General features: G+C 45.7%; 1 protein-coding gene and 1 pseudogene across 2 annotated transcripts in view; one reads left to right on the top strand and one right to left on the bottom strand.

Moving 5' to 3' along the window:
• The window catches only part of PRKCH (protein kinase C eta), a 222793-nt gene that overhangs the window by 152880 nt on the left and 53202 nt on the right, over positions 1–16711 (top strand). The window contains exon 10 of the mRNA XM_082846315.1: positions 6675–6829. Within this exon, the coding sequence (XP_082702441.1) occupies positions 6675–6829 (155 nt within the window). The remainder of the gene's footprint in view (positions 1–6674; positions 6830–16711) is intronic.
• Positions 15396–16365, bottom strand: LOC309960240 (large ribosomal subunit protein uL11-like; annotated as a pseudogene). The gene is made up of 2 exons: positions 16243–16365; positions 15396–15881 (listed from the first exon to the last, which is right to left on the bottom strand). The product of its transcript is annotated as a large ribosomal subunit protein uL11-like (transcript).

Below are 16711 nucleotides of genomic sequence, written 5' to 3'. Positions count from 1 at the left end.
TCAGTGCTGGGCACAAGGTCTCCCAGATGTAGCTCTGGTCCTCTTTGTGTGATGTAGTAATAACAATAGAGTCTATCTTTTGAGATCCCTGTCTGGGTCTGGGGCTGTGCCAGGCACTCGGCTTCGGTTTAATCCTCACACGATCGGTGTAGCTAGAGGTGTTATTACCCTAGGTTTATAAATCAGGAAACCTCATGCCCCTTAAAAATCGGTGAATGTTTCAGTTACAATTCTCCTGGTAGCAAATAATGGAAAAACACTTAACTAGAGTCATGCAAAAAGGGAGAAGTGAAAATAAAGAATCAGAGGTACAGTGGTGTCTCGTGGAACCCAAGGGCACACAAGGGCCACGTCTCTCTGGGGACCTGAAACTGGAAGGGTGTGAGGGACCCAGGTAGTTTCCTTCTCGGCCCATTCACACTTTCTTATCTTTGCCCCATTCTTCTCCCCCATCTGTCCATCCAGGCTTCCACTGCTCTGATATACCGAGACATCTCATGTGTTGACACCACAGAGGCGGCAGCCTCAGCTCCCTAATTCATGTTTCCTCAGTTCTTGCACGCAGCACAGCCTACATGAACACCTGTCTGTCTCAGTTCCAATTTTCTGGGAAGGGGACTGGGGCGGGAGGCGGGGAGCAACTTGGTCCAACTTGCCGTGTGCAGGATGTCCAGCACTTACCCATGTGACGGTGCCAGGGCAGGTCTCTGAGAAAGGAAGGGCTCAATGGGCTGAACAGACACCTCTGAAGGTGTCTGGCACACGGACCCTAAGGGGTCTCATCCCCGGCCCGTGCTCACTCTGCACTCACCCTCCTTAGGCGACGTCACCTTGCCACAGGTACCATAGCACTTCTGTCTATACTGGTGTTTTCTCTCTAACGTTTCCTCATGCAATTGTCCAACAGTTTTACCTCCTAAAAAACAGTCCTTAGGAGGGGCTTTAGGGAATGCACACTGCTTATACTGACAGCCACTTTCAGGGCAGAAGATATTTTTATCCCCTTTGGCCTGGGGAAGTAACATCCCTGAACTGACAGTAGCCAGGGCAGACTTGGCCCGGGCTGCAGCCGGTCAATGGAACCAGGCACGTGATGACAGGAATTCTATTATTAACCAGGCACCAGCTCCTTGGCCTCCTGTAACTCACGCTGGGCTGGGCTGGGCTGGGCTGGGCTGAGTGGGACAAAGGGATTTCTGAGTTGCTTTCATTCCCCCAGGTGTTCCTCACCCCATGTTAAAGACTTGCATTTGTGGTTGGTTGAATCAGGAACAAAAGAGAGGAGCAAGGGACAGACAAAGGGCTGGGCCACTTGGCTTTAGAACTGAGGTTAAGCCAGCCTGGGGGACCTTAGATTCTCTACTGTGCAGATCAGGGCAAGATTTCCCATCTAGGAGCCAGAGGCCTCGGGGAATGCCGTGCAGGTGTCCAGGCTCAGCATCTAGGAAATTGGATTTTAGAAAAACTGGAATGCTATCTACACAGGCTTAAATACAGAAACAGCCGTCTGCCCTCACTGCCCAAGGTGGGATTTGGAAACTCTTCCCTGCCCCAGAAATGACTCATGGCAGCCTTAATCCACCGTGCAGTGATCCCAGCAGATGCTTCCCCTGGTTGCTTCCCAGTTGGGTTTCTTCAGCATGACTTAGTGTTTGTCAAGTCATCAGTGAGACTAGGTCTTAAGCAGCACAGATAGTGGAGTTGTAGGCAGGAGGTGATCTGCCTCGTTGCTTCATTGCTGCTTGGCAAAGGGCAGTTGTTCAATGTGAAAAGTTTCCAGCTTGATGGCATTCATGCCATAGGAGTAAAATGCCGTAGGAGCTGGAGTCGTTGGGTTTTGTAGCCGATGTTTATTATTTGTGGCAGGCTCCAGCACTACTGCAGTCTTTTTCAAGCCTAGCCCTTAGAAAGCATAGCTGCCACCTGCTTTAGCCCAGACACTGGGCCTGTAATTGTGACAGAGGCCGATAGTGAATGACCGTGTGTATTCATAGGACTAACGCCCCGTTCTCAGCTGTGGGTGACCTGCGGATAGGGTGAAGGGAAGCTTCCTAACTAGCCTTGGCTTTTTTCTTTTTTTGGGGGGGGGGGGGCGTGGTACGCGGGCCTCTCACTGCTGTGGCCTCTCCCGTTGCGGAGCACAGGCTCCGGACGCGCAGGCTCAGCGGCCATGGCTTACGGGCCTAGTCGCTCCACGGCATATGGGATCTTCCCGGACTGGGGCACGAACCCCCTGCATCGGCAGGCGGACTCTCAACCACTGCGCCACCAGGGAAGCCCAGCCTTGGCTTTTTGTACCAGCACTTGACCCTGAAAGCAGCCTCAGCACCTGGGGAACATCCCCCTTTGCACTCCCGACACCGTGCCTCACACCTGACGCTTCAGCTGTTCATTCACCTTGATTCCTGCCCCCTCCATCCCACTCCATCCTGACTCGTGCTTCCTCATCCTTCAAGGCTGGTGAATCGGCTCCTCTTCAAAGCTTTCCCCCAACCCCACCCCAGCCTCCAGGCTGCTCCAGTGTCCCTGCTCTGTTTCTGCATGATGCCCCCTGTGCCCCTCTACTGTGCTTAGCACACTGGGCTGATGTGCTCCGGCTACCAGAGCTTCCTGAGAGCAGGCCTGGGCTCTTGTTCATTTTATGTAACTTGGCCCCCACCCAGGGCCTGGCATACTGTGTGCTCAGTAAACGTGTATTCCTCCTTGTTGAGACCCTTAAAGCAAGCATAAAAGGTCTCTGAGGGGACTTCCCTGGTGGTGCAGTGGTTAGGTCACGGGTTCGAGTCCTGGTCCGGGAAGATCCCACATGCTGTGGAGCAACTAGGCCCGTGCGCCACAACTACTGAGCCTGCGCTCTAGAGCCCGTGCCCGGCAACAAGAGAAGCCACCACGATGAGGAGGCCGCGTGCAGCCAAAAATAAATAAATAGAGTAGTATTAAAAAAAAAAAAAAAGTCTTTGAAGGACTCAGTAGACTCTATGAAGCCTGTGTACCAGAACTCAGACCCTCTCCTCTCAGTGGAGCCCTGGGACCCAAACCAGAGCCTGCTGAGTCTCATTTTGGATGTGATTCCAACAAGCCTGATGGCCTGGTTATATCAGGCATCAGAATGGCTATGAAGGGAGAGGGTGGTTATTAGGGGCCCTGAATAATGGGCAGCCAGGGATGTGAAGACCCCTCTTTCTGTAGTTGCTTTCCTAATCCCACCTCCCACTGCTTAAGTACCTGCTCTAAGATAGTCTCAAAATTGCACTTTCCCAATCTCTCATCTTTCAGATGAAAATTAGGGAAATATGGAGGAAGCCATAGGTGACTTTGCTTTGTTTCTAATTATAAGAATAATGCACACTCATCATAGAAACCTTCAGAGGGAATTTCCTGGCGGTCCAATGGTTAGGACTCCACGCTTTCACTGCCGAGGGCCCGGGTTCAGTCTCTGGTCGGGGAACTAAGATCCTACAAGCTGCACCATGTGGCCAAAAAAAGTTTTTTTAATAAAAAATTTTTTTTTAAAAAGAAACCTTCAGAGATACTGAAAAGTATAAAGAAGAGATAAATGACATACAAGATCTCACAACTGAAAGCTGACTTGTCATACATAGGTATTTTTTGGTCTTTTCTGTGCATATCTGCATCTTTGGCTGTAACTGAAATAATTCTGCACATTCATGGGTATGATCTTTTTTTTTTTCTAACTGAAAACATCTTCACCATTACAGCCACCACCAGCAGCCGCTACTGTTTATTGTGCACTTTCTAGAAGCCCCACCTGAGGACAGGTTTAATAAAAGTTCATTGCTGAGGATGGCTTCTCACTCACCCCCACTATGAGTGAATCTTTGCTAAAAGCTGGATGTTTCTGTCATTTAGCTCCGCCTCTACAAAAGAAATCATGGAGAAATTGCTACCTAATTTGAACTGCCTTGGCAGCAGACATTCTAAAATAGAGTGAACAGAACTGTATGTAAACAGAAGGTCTCTTCACAGCAAACGCATTTTGCTAGCTGATAAACATGCTTTTAGTTTTCTACCTTGTGACATTATTGTAGGTCTTTGGTAAGATGGACTATTACTTTTCATTAAAGTGTCCTGGTATCTCCTGGCTCGTTCTCCCTTCCTGCTTGCTTAAAGAGTTGTGTGTAGCCCGAGGGGTGGGAGCTGTACCCTCTGTTCTAGGTGGTGCCAGACAGGAAGTTAGAAATGAGACTCTGGGTGAAAAATAACGCATATTTTCGCAGTTCTAAAGCTTATGACCTCTTGCTGTGCGTGCCAGGCGTGCACGCCTCCCAGGAACCCGTGCATTAGTTGAGAAATCTGCCGCCAGGGCAGGTGGTGGGGCCGAGACAGAGAAGCATGACTGGGGAGGGAAGGCAGTTATGTCCTTCCCCAGATCTGGAATTTAGCCCAGGGTCTGGCTTTTCAGACTTGAGATTATGAGAATTATTTTAGGAGGGAACTAGGAATGGATGCAATTTCCCTTAGAATGCCCTCATCTTGATGCCTACTGTCTCAGACGTTCTTGCTAACCCCCACTGACTTCCAGCAGCCTAAGGGGTAGCCACTTACCTACTGACCCAGTTCTAGCAACCAGGTATTTCAAGCTGTTGGAATTCATGTGACTGCCAGTCCCAGCCATGCAAAGGTGAACAGGCCAGATGACAGAAATGTATCAGATGGACCTTCTTGCTGAGGGATGGATTGAGGCAGCTTTACCGCCTGGGGGTTCATCCGGGCCCCCTGAGGCCCCTCCAAATGAACACAGCGTCGGCATAACAATTTCTCATGCGGATGCAGCTCTTAGACCCGTCTCTATCACATGCTTACCCTCTGCCCCGCCCACTGCTAACCTGCTCCTTCCACCCGAGCCCTCCCCGTACAGAAAATAGGGAACCCCATTGCTCATCCAAGCTCGTCCCACCCAACTCGGCCTCTCCCCCTGGTCAGTCACACTCACGTGAAGGCCATTAGCTTAGTCAGACGGCTTGATATATCTAGTATTCTGTTGGCTTATATTGGTCAACCTGAAGAGTTGTTTTATTGACGTTTGGTTTGGGGTTTTGTGTGCGTGAGTCTTGCCATTCCATCTTCACTCTTAAATTCTTGCTTCTCATTAGCAGAAAGAGACGTTTCATAGACCCAGAGGATTTTTTTTTTTCCTTCTAATTAAGGTTTGTCTTAAAATTGGGAATAGGAGGTCATAAGTTGTAGTGTCTTCTGATTGGGAAGGGCCTGATTAAACCAGTGCTGGATCAGGAGATGAACAACAGCAGACACAATCTCTGTCCACCATTCAGCTGTGAATGCATGGCAATGCCAAACAGAGCTGGCAGCACCTGAAACCACTAATAAGGATGGCTTCTGTGTGCGTATACACATCCTTTGTGAATTGGTAAGATACCAGTTTCCTTACAAAATGACCTCCCACCCTCCCACCCTCCAAAAGGATGACCACTGGCCCTGATTGCACTCATTTGGAAGGTCTCAGCTCCCACATCACTTGCTCAGAGAGACCTCCCCTGACCCCCCAAGCGGATGACACAATATCATTGCTTCCTCCACTTTTCCTTCACAGCATTGACCAGAATTTGTACATTTGCCTGTTTATGTGACTCTGTGGCTTTTTTAAAGTAATGTGTATCTCCCACACTAGACTCTCTATGGATAGAGACTGTGTCTGTTTTGTGCCTTTTTTTTACTCTCTGTTGGGTCCCCATCACCTAATTCAGCACTGGCTAACTTGGGACTCCATAAATGCTAATGAGAGGGAATGAGGAAGTCCATTGGTCTCAGAGGTTCCTGAAGCAAAGCGTTTTATGCTGTCCATCTTGGAGAATCACTTTTTAATGGAGACTTGTACACTTCTTCCATTAAGCAGTGTTACTTTCCATAGCGCTTTATTCATAATACTTGCACAGTACTTAGTACATTGACTGCAACAGTGACTTCTAAGAGCCCATTTCACCTGCTGGGTTAGAGTTCCTTCCAGATGGAGACAGCATCTCACTTGACTTTAAGTTGCCTTTTCTGATTCAGGAACCTTCTGAGGGGCCAAATGGAATTTCTAACATTGAGGCAACTCTGAGGCTGTCATTAGACTGTTGTCTGGCTGATTTGTCAAAACTGTTTTCCTTTCTCTGTGATTATTCTCCGCCCAGGTGTGAGGACCTATCAGATGTCCCTTACTTGCGGTGATTAACCCTACATGTTCCAGACAAAAAGGCATGCACTTTTTGATTTATGCTTCTCTCTTCCAGTTTATAAAACTCAACGATCCTGGTAGAGATAGCATCATCATCCTCACCTTATTAATGTTGAACATCCAAAAAAAGTTAAATTCAAGGTTACGTAGTATTTAAAGTGCAGAACTAAAACTAGAACCAAAGCCTTCTCTACTTTTTATTTAATGCAGAAATTCAAGGTTGTGTGGAATTACTTAAAGGAGATCCAGACGTTACTAGCACCACCTAGCCCCCATCCCCACCATCCCAAGGATTTAATCCACCAGACCCTCCTGCTTTGCCCTGACCCGCTGTCAGGATGTTCCACTGAGTACCTCCATTTAACCACCTCTTCTCCCCACGCCGGAGCCCAAGGTCATGTGATGCTGACTGAATTCTAGGCTAATGGCTACACCACGTTGGATCCTCTTTTGTCTCTTTTGTGTTTGTACCCAGGATCGTCTGTTTTTTGTGATGGAGTTTGTGAACGGGGGCGACTTGATGTTTCATATTCAGAAGTCACGTCGTTTTGATGAGGCACGAGCTCGTTTCTATGCTGCAGAAATCATTTCGGCGCTTATGTTCCTACATGACAAAGGAATCATCTATAGGTGAGTTTTGGTTGCGGGTAACCCCTCTCATAATTCATCCCTGGTTCATTCCCCTGTTCAACCCATCCTTCCATTTCTCATGGTGAACAATTGAAATGGTTTTGGAATTAAATTCACAGAGCTTTGTGTGTCCATTAGAATGAATGAATAACACAGCGATTAACAATGCCTGCGAACTAAAACCTGCCCCCGTGTGGTATTCGTAAAATAGGCTTGAGAGTCTCAGAAGAGACTGTTCATGAACTTGTTCAGCTGGAGTTTTCTAAGGCCAAACCCTGCAAAGGGCTGAACACGTGGCTGCTCTCTTTTTTCTGTTTTAACCTTGAGAGTGATTAGTTCCTTGTTCAGAATCCATGCCTGAACTGCAGATCATGGATGCCTCTTGCCCTAAATTGCTGTGATTAGGAATCACAGTCCAATGAGCTTGTGGCTTACCAGCCCAGGAGCCAAGAGGTGACCTGCTGATGGCAGTGTCCTCCTGCTTGATGATACCTATCACTTGAAGCCCCCTCCCAAATACTGTTTGATTCCATTTCATGACACACAATCTTTTGATCGTAATATATCATACGTTAAATGGGCTTGAAATCTGGTTGATGTTGTTAGATCTCAGAGCTCAGGGGAGATCAAATTAAACTTTAGTCAGACACAAAGCTGAGTAAAGTGGAAAATGTAATAGTGAGTGTTAGATCATTTTTATTCTTAAATTTCCCCTTTTTCCCCTGTTGAAAATGTCCTCCTGCTCTTTACATCACATTATGACTTAGTTGCCACACATACTCCTTTTTTTATTCCCCTCTTGAGAAGCAATTGTTTCTTTCCCTTGAGAAAAATTCTGTCTCATGTTAGGCACATGAATGTTGAAGGAAAGAATTTCCTGATTGTTTATTAGCTTGCTAAAGGCTCTTCCTTTCGTGAGCTCGTGACAGCATGAACATCATTATTAAAGTGTGAGAGAGCTTTAAAAACTGAATATTCCTAAGTACCCTGGGAGAAAAAAGTAGGAAGAGAGAAGTGACACCAGTAAAGAATGCAGTAGGACTGGTCGATGGTACCAGAAAGAAGTGGGAAAACAAGAAGGTAGAGCAGGCACTGCGCAGAAATGTTTTCTAGTGAATTCGCACTGTAGAACATGAAACCTCAAGTAGACACAGCTCTTCTGTCACAGCCCCCGCTGTGAAGTAGAAGAGGGGGGACAGCACGGGGAGCCAGGCTGGATCGCCAGCAGTGGGGTCGTCCCTTGAAGGTCATGAGGAATCTCCGCTCATTCCTAAGTCCTGAGGCGGCCCCAGGTCACTTTGGATGGCCTGTGCTTTGAGCTTTCTCAACCAGGACTTGATGTTCTCCTGGCGGCCCCAGCAGGGCGTTTCTCCTGTCTCAGCCCTCCGCTCCGCGCATGATTGGTGGTGGTTGCTGACATGATCTCTGGTGCTGGAGGGAGTTCTAGGTCCCTCCTGGTGGTGGTATCGGACTCTGGGCTGTGCGTTCCACATTTGTTCTCCTCTCCTTGCTTTAGCTACCCATCTCTGCTCTGTTTAGCCCAGGGAGAGCCTTCCCCACATTTAATTTTTAAGAGTAATCACTTCCCTATTGGACAGGAACTTGTGTTGTAAATTTAAAAAGATTAACAATGGCAACAAGAGCTAAGCAGAGTACTTGTTACAGGCCTAGTACTTGACCTGAATTTCTCCCTTAATCCTCCCAACAATGGTATTATACAACAATAATATTACTTGTGTTACTTAGATGAATTACTAATCTTCAAATGAGTTAATAACCAGACTATTAACTGGTAGTGAAGCCAGAATTCAAATTATGTTTTTAACCACTGGGCTATACTGTCTCCTCAGGAGAGACTTGAAGGCTTAGAGTACAACCTTAAAGTAAACTGTCACGTGAAGAGTGGGTTTCTTACTCCCCTTTTGGTGATAGGGCGACTTTGATTTGTGAAAATGAGGCAGAATGGGTGTCTTAGTCCATTCAGGCTGCTGTAACAAAATAGCACAGATTAGGTGGCTTATAAACCACAGAAACTTATTTCTCATAGTTCTGGAGACTAGAAGTCCAAGATCAAAGAACCAGCATGGTCATGTTTGGTGAGGGCCCTCTTCCTGGCTCCTAGCTGGTACCTTCTCACTGTGACCTCACGTGGTGGAAGGGGCCAGGGATCTCTTTGGAACCCCTTTTATAAGGCACTAACCCTATTCATCAGGGCCCCACCCTCATTACCTAAGCACCCCTCAAAGGCCCTACCTACTAATACCATCACCCTTTGAGGTTAGGATTTCAACATAATGTGGGGGAGGGAGGACACAAACATTCAGACTAGCAGTGGGGAAAAGCAGTAAGGCCTAAATCATTTTCTTGAATACTCAGGCTTTTCATAAGCACTGTATTACCTTGATGCGAGGCACATACTAGATGACCTGTGTGGGATGTCAGATGGAGACTGCCTCTCCATCTCCCTGTTTCATTTGTCTTGAAATATAGAGGATGGACGTTGTAGCCTGATGTGGTTTCTGGTGAAGCAGTTATCAGCCCACATCTTGAGAAATTTTATTTCAGTTCTTGATATTGCGGTTCAAATCTGAGAATTTAATTCACTCTTTGACTTGAATTCCATGTTCAGGCTCTAACTGATATGGTTGACTTTGAAGGGAACACATTTAATTAGGATAGATTCCAATGCTATTTTTATCCTGTGGATTTATTTCATGGGATAGTTTAATTCCATTCAGGGTACTGGCCTGAGAGCAGAGTCTTAAGGATAAGCCTTTGAAAACCAAGTCCTTGTAATTCACAGAGAGCAAAGGGTACATTTGGGTCTCAGAGGGTGTGAATTTGAGCCAGGTTGCACAGTGAGAAATGTGGGAGCACAGGACAGCCTTGTTTATCATACATGTCCTGGGATGGCCTTTATCAGAGCTAAAAAGATGAATGATGCCTGAATGATGCCTCTGATCTCTCCAAATAGAGCTGTTGTTGTTTGGCTGTTTTATGTTTTTGTTTTTTTCTGGGGGAGGTGTTTCTTTTGCAGCAAGTTACAAAGATGGTACCATTTGCAAGTCATCATCAAATGGGACTTTAGAAGGTAGTGCCTTATGCCTTTCTTCTCTCTCTCAGCGGACTGTGCCTTGTGTGAGAGGAGACAGGCCAGTTACATTCAAGCGCTTTTCTGCTTGTGTTCTGACCCTGATTCTCAGATGTGTTCACTTGCGTTCCATGGAGGAACAGAAGCCCAGCTCTTGGGAGTTACAGCAAGAAAAGAGTCTGCCCCTTTGCCTTTGGTTGGAAGGTCTGGAGCCTTGCTGTGGCCCACAGACCAAGAAAAGAGAGGGCTGCAAAATAAGCAGTCAGTCACTTTGCTAAGGGAAAAAAAGACTATTCAGTCCTTTGTCTGGGGCTTATTGGCTGACTGGAATCCCAGACAGTGCTCATGAATAATTTACATGGGCACTGACTTTTTTCCAGAGTCAAGCCCTACAGAAATGGGGAAAACAAAGAGGCACGCATCCCATTTACCTGCCTGCCAGCATTATGGGCACCGTTCTCTATCGTGTTTCATAAACTGTGTTAGGGGAGAACTCAGACATCATTTGACGTGTCAACCCCTAACTCCCAAAGCCAGCCAGCGCACGTTGGATTTGCTGTTTCTGACAAAGCATGGAATGTATCTAAAATAGGTTGAGGGCTTCCCTGGTGGCGCAGTGGTTGAGAGTCCGCCTGCCAATGCAGGGGACACGGGTTCGTGCCCTGAAGATCCCACATGCCGTGGAGCGGCTGGGCCCGTGAGCCATGGCCGCTGAGCCTGTGCGTCCGGAGCCTGTGCTCCGCAACGGCAGAGGCCACAATAGTGAGAGGCCCGCATACCGCAAAAATAAAATAAAATTTAAAAATTTAAAAAATAAATAAAATAAAATAGGTTGAGTGAAGAAGAATTTATAGACGAGCCCAGCTGAAGTTTTGATTCCTCCTTCCCAGGTTATACTTGAACACAGCACATTTCAACATATACTTTTCAACTCATGCGTCTGACTGCTTTGTGCCCTGTGCAGTTCTCATCATGCGGGCTGCATGGATATCAATGGTAATTTGCCCTCCCATCGTCCAGATGTGGAACTGGCCACAGAGGCTGACTGCCAGACCTGACATATTGTTTTGTACTCATATACTTATACAGTACACTAACTTTTAAAGAAAATCACTTTTGATTTCTCCTCAAATTAGAGAACAATCACTACCTAATTTGACTTTTTTTCCCCATAAATTCAGAATTTGGAAAGATTAGCAATCTCCCTGCCAGATGAGGTCTTTCAAGCTAGTCTCTGAGCACAGCTGTGAGACATTGTATCTGCATGAATACACCAACCTCTATATCATCTGACTCTTGTTTCTCAAAGATACCATAAGGGACCATCAGGTTCCTTGCTGACTCCACATACCTGTGTGATCTGAAGTTAGCTGAGTACCATTTTGCTTAGAGAGGCCATGCTGAGAGAGGCCACCTCTGTGAGTATTGCTTTCATGTTTAAGAATTCACAGGTCAGGACTTCCCTGGTGGTCCAGTGGTTAAGACTTTGCTTTCCAACGCAGGGGGTGAGGGTTTGACCCCTGGTCAGGGAGCAAAGATCCCAGATGCCTCACAGCCAGAAAACCAAAACATAAAACAGAAGCAATATTGTAACAAATTCAATAAAGACTTTAAAAATGGTCCACATCAAAATAAAATTAAAAAAAAAAAAAGAATTCACAAGTCATCTGTTTCCAGATCAACTTGTGTGTTGGGTCCATGGTGAATATCATATGCTTGAGTCATTGTTCTCTGATATCTAGCTCTTCCCCCTCTTGAAAATTGTGGCAACACCTCTCTGATTCCCATTTCCGGGGACCTTTCTTACTCCTAAGTATTTATCAGCAGAGTTTCAGAGTCCCCAGATGTCTTTCATTTGAGCCTGGAATTCTGGACTCCTATCTACAGTGGAATTCGATTCTATACTTGTATTTATTCTACTCAGTCTAGTGAGAAAGGTGGTCTTTTTAGATAAAGTTGAAAGTCAAATTTAGGAGCTCTGTTTTCCCTTTGCCATGTGATAACATCATTCTTTCTGCTCCAAGAAGTAGGTCTGCTCTTTCTTGATCTGTGTGCTACAAAGACAGCCACAAATTGTTGTGTTTTTATCTTCATATAGTCCTTGTTTTTTCAGGAAGTGCTAGCCTTGGGATTTTCAATACATTAGTAACTTTCACTTCGGATTTTGGCTGTGAGCTCTTACTCAGGATTATTACTGGAGCTCCAAACATTTTAGTCCTATTCCTGCCTTCTCTCTTCTTAGCTTGTTATGCATGTTCTGCCAGATGATGGGCTCATTCAGTGCCTGCTCGTCCGTCACCAGAAAGTGACTTCAATCCCTAACTCCTGAGACCTTTTTTCAAAGGTGTGCTGGGGAGCTCTGAGGATTTCCAGCTTACTAAAATAGCTTGACATGTCCCCCGAATGAAATTCATCAGCCCCTGTTCTCCTCCCTTGCACAGCCTTTGGGGACGTTTGACAAGAATTTATTGAGCATTGACTCTCTGCCAAGGATATGGATACAGTGATAAGCAAAAACAAAAGTGCTCCCTTGTGGAGAGTATGGTCTAGTGAGGGAGAAAGACATCAATCACATAATCATACTAATAGAAAATCACAACTGTGACCAGTGCTGTGAAGAAGAGGAATGCATTGCAATGAATGAGAACCTCTCATAGGGTGATTCAATCTGGTGAAGGGAAGGTGGAAGATTTTCCTAAGGAAGTGACTCATGAGCTGAGGTAACTAGTAAAGAGCGAAGGAAAGAGCGTTCAAGACAGAAGGAATAGCAAATGCAAGTGCCCAGTGTCAGGAGGGAGCATGGCAAGCTCAAGGGCTTTTAGAGAAGTCCAGTGTGGTTGGAATTTAGGAGGCATATCTTCCCACAACTGACGTTTCAATATCCTAATGTGGTCACTGTCCTCTGATGACTTTGAGATTTTTTAGGCACTCCTTATAAATAATTTATTTAAAAGTTGGGTAAGGCTAGTCATGTTGTCAGTCCCTGGAGGAGCCATTCACTCACAGTGAGTTTCTTGTGTCCAAATCTATGTGTTTGTATTCAAAAATGGAATTATAAAGTGTCAGAACCCGATGAGACTTACAAGATTACTTAGTGCCGAGTTCCTGGTTAACAGATGAAAGAATTCAAGTCTGAAACATCCAAACAATAAATTGCTTCTCAGAATGGATGTTTTCTTAGGATGGCTCACTTGCAGCTTGTTTTTTCACCTCCAGAAAAAAAATATTGCCATTAGAAAATTTTGTTTCAGTCTTCCACATACTGCTGGCCTGAAGGGCTAAGCAAGACATTTGGAAGCATGTGATATTGTTCGCCCCCTTTCAGTGAGGAAAATGCAGTTGAGCTCAGAACATAATTACTGAGCTCCCGCTTGTGTTAGGAGATATAGATACAAAATGAGTAGATGTGTTGTCTGCCCTCTGAGGTGCTTTCTGTGGGGTGGGAGAGATGGCCCGTAAATAATAGCAAATGGGCTCCAAAACTGGAGTATGCCTAGGGCATTATGGGAGCACAGAGCATGGCCACTTAGCTTAAGGCGGAGATTTAGGCAAACTTCCTATGGGAGGTGATGCCTGAGCTGAGTGTGGAAAGTTAAAAGCTGAATAAAATTAAGTAGGGTGTTTAGGTAGGGCGCAGACTTGAACAAAATCTGAGAAGTGTGAAAATCCCTGGTGAATCTGTGGGTGGAGTGGAAAACTACTAGAATTTTGGTAGTACTAGAGCCTAAAGGTTGAAGTATGGTGGAAGAATAAGGCCAGAGGGCTTGACAGAAATGAAGTTATGCAAGGCTTAACATTCTTGAGAAGTATGAATTCTGTATCACTTAGGATTTGGCACCATTGCCTGTCACAGGAAATATAAAATGACAGTGGCTTAAACTAAACAGAAATGTATTGCTCTTCCCTGTAAGGAATCTGGAGGTAGGGTGTCCAGCTCTACCATTAAAGCTCCATGGAGTCCTCAGGGACGCAGATTTCTATCTTTTCTATTCTGCCGTCTCCAAGGTCACCTCATGGTCTAAGATGGTTGCTGCAGCTCCAGAAGTCATCTCTGCATTCCAGTTCCAGGCAGTAAGAAGGGCAAAGGGCACTCCTTCCAGCTGAGTCAGCTCTCTTTAAGGATCTTTCCTGAACTTCCACACAATACTTACCATGGAATTGTCCAGAACTTGGTCACATGGCTGTACCTAGCTTCAGTGAAGGCTAGGAAATTACTGCATGGCTATGTTCTAACTAAAAATTGAGTTTCTCTTATTAAGGGAAAAGAAGGAGAATAGTTATTTGATAGAAAACCTGCACTGTCACGTACAGATTTCATACCAGGAAATTTGGCTTTATGTAGCAGGTAAAGGAGAGTCTTTGAAGAATTTTCAGCAAGTTGCATGACATGAGTGAGTGGATTTATGTTTTACATGTATTTGGCAGGGGTGGGGGGAGTGTGTGGACATGTGCATGTGGGCAGCAGGGGAAGGTTCAGTTTGTGGCTGTTACGGTGCTCTGGGTAAGAAGATAAGGAGGCTCTGAACTAAGATATTGACGGTAGGGCTGAGGAGAAGGGCATCCATTTATGAGATACCAGCAAGTAGAACAGACAGGGCTTAGTGACTAGGTGGACCCAGGGCATGAATGAGAAACCTGGGGTCATTGCTAGGTGTTTAGTTAGAAGTTTGAATAGATGATGGATGGTACCGTTAGCTAGGAGAGACCATGAGCCTTGGAAGAGATCTCAGCAGAAGATGAAGATGAGAACTAGAAACATAAATGTCAGGTACTTGAGACACATTCCAGTGGAAATGCTAAATGGGCAGATGGGTTTGAGTCTGAAGCCCAGTGAAGGGGGGCCGGAACTAAATATTTGGAAGTCATCAGGACATAGCTGTTAGTTCAGATCATAGGACTAGATGAGATCATCCAACAACAGTGTCTTAAATGGAACACTGAGCTAAAGACAGAACCCTAGGGAATCAGGCCCCATTGGGAAGCCGCCTACATTTGGCTCTGTGGTTACACAAAATACTGATATACTGCATCATTTGGAGTACGTGTCCCCAAAGTAAAATTCCATTTAAAATATAATGCTACAAAAAAAATAGAAAAGCATCACTTATTTTAAAGTAAGTTTGAGAGGCAGCATATATTCTTTGAACTGAAAGAATGCTGGGCCTGGTTTTCAGAAGGACCTAGGTGCTAGTCCCAGCCCTGCTTCATACTGGTCCTGAGGATGTGGGGGGGTTGCTGAACCCTCTGAGCCCGTTTGCCCTTCTGTCCAATGGGGTACCATTGACATAGCTTTCCTGTAGGGTGTTGATGAAGCTCCAGTCAGGTGGAAATGGAAACGTGAAAGCTCCTTGAAACATGCCACGTCGATAGAGATTATTCTTTGCGTACATGCTATCAGCAGATTTGCACTTTCTCTGTAGCATAGGCTTGAGCTGAAACTTTGCTCGTGATGCGTCCTCAAAAATAGAGAATTCTTCACAGAAATTGGAGTTGTGGCTTGTAAAAGTCAACCCTCTGAAGACCAATCTTTTTTGGAGGCATGGGGATCGTCAAATAATCCTTTATTAAATTATTTTTCTTTGCAGTTCTTGTAGCTGGGAATTTCACCACACCACTGTTGATGTCATCTATGATGTTGTGAGGGGGGCAGCCCTCAACATTGCAGCCCACAGATGGGCAGTCCCCAGGATCTCTTTAATGCTTCCAAAGAGTTCTCTAGCTAAAGATGGATGCCACATCTGTCATGCAGTGTTGACAGTCTCATCAAAAGTGATGCTGCCACTCTGTTTGATGTTTTTCTGCTTCTTTCTGTCTCTTGGTGATTCCTTGAGGGCTTTGATGACCAGAGGCAGAGGCAGAAGGTACCATCTTAATCTGGGCCTGTCTGTTCTGAATGGTCAGTTTCACTGTAATCCTCAGACCCTTCCAATCACCAGTTGCCTTGGTGATGTCATTACCAACCTTTTGTTGTTGTTGTTGTTGTTGTTTATTTTAAATGCCAAACATTTTTTTTTGATGTTGGGGGTAGGAGTTTATTAATTAATTTATTTTTGCTGTGTTGCATCTTCGTTTCTGTGCGAGGGCTTTCTCTAGTTGTGGCAAGCGGGGGCCACTCTTCATCGCGGTGCACGGGCCTCTCACTATCGCGGCCTCTTTTGTTGCGGAGCACAGGCTCCAGACGCGCAGGCTCAGTAGTTGTGGCTCACGGGCTTAGTTGCTCCGCGGCATGTGGGATCCTCCCAGGCCCAGGCTCGAACCCGTGTCCCCTGCATTAGCAGGCAGATTCTCAACCACTGCACCACCAGGGAAGCCCATTACCAACCCTTTTTGGAGACAGACCCAGGGGGCCGATCCTGGGGACCAGAGCAGATGTGGCAGCAAATTCCCCATCAGTGCACCTCAGGTATACGACTTTGATCTCGTTGGGGTCGAACTTAGGCAGCATGGTGGAGGCAGCTGGCGTCAGATGAACCGGGATTCAGGATGAATGAAGAAAGTTGCGCCCTGGCCTCCTCTGAGCCCAAAGCTGAAAGGGGACCAATCTTTTTACAGTAAACTAAATCTGATTATGCTTTCCTTTCAAGCCAAATACTTTTCTTTGCATTTTAGCCATATTTTGATATCATGTATAGTTAATATAGTTACCATGTAGTTATCATAAGTCCTTAAGATAGTTTCCTTAGGAAGCCCTGGAGCACTGGGGACATATTGTAAAACTTGAAGACTATACTGTTGCATTTTGTTTAAATGTCAGCTGCCTCTCTAATGTATGGGGGAAACAGTCGAACTCA

Source organism: Leucopleurus acutus (genome assembly GCF_964270905.1).
Source record: "Leucopleurus acutus genome assembly, chromosome: 1".
NCBI classification, from domain to species: domain Eukaryota; kingdom Metazoa; phylum Chordata; class Mammalia; order Artiodactyla; family Delphinidae; genus Leucopleurus; species Leucopleurus acutus.
Note: the sequence above shows the minus strand (reverse complement) of the source record. Positions and strands in the feature narration are given on the sequence as shown.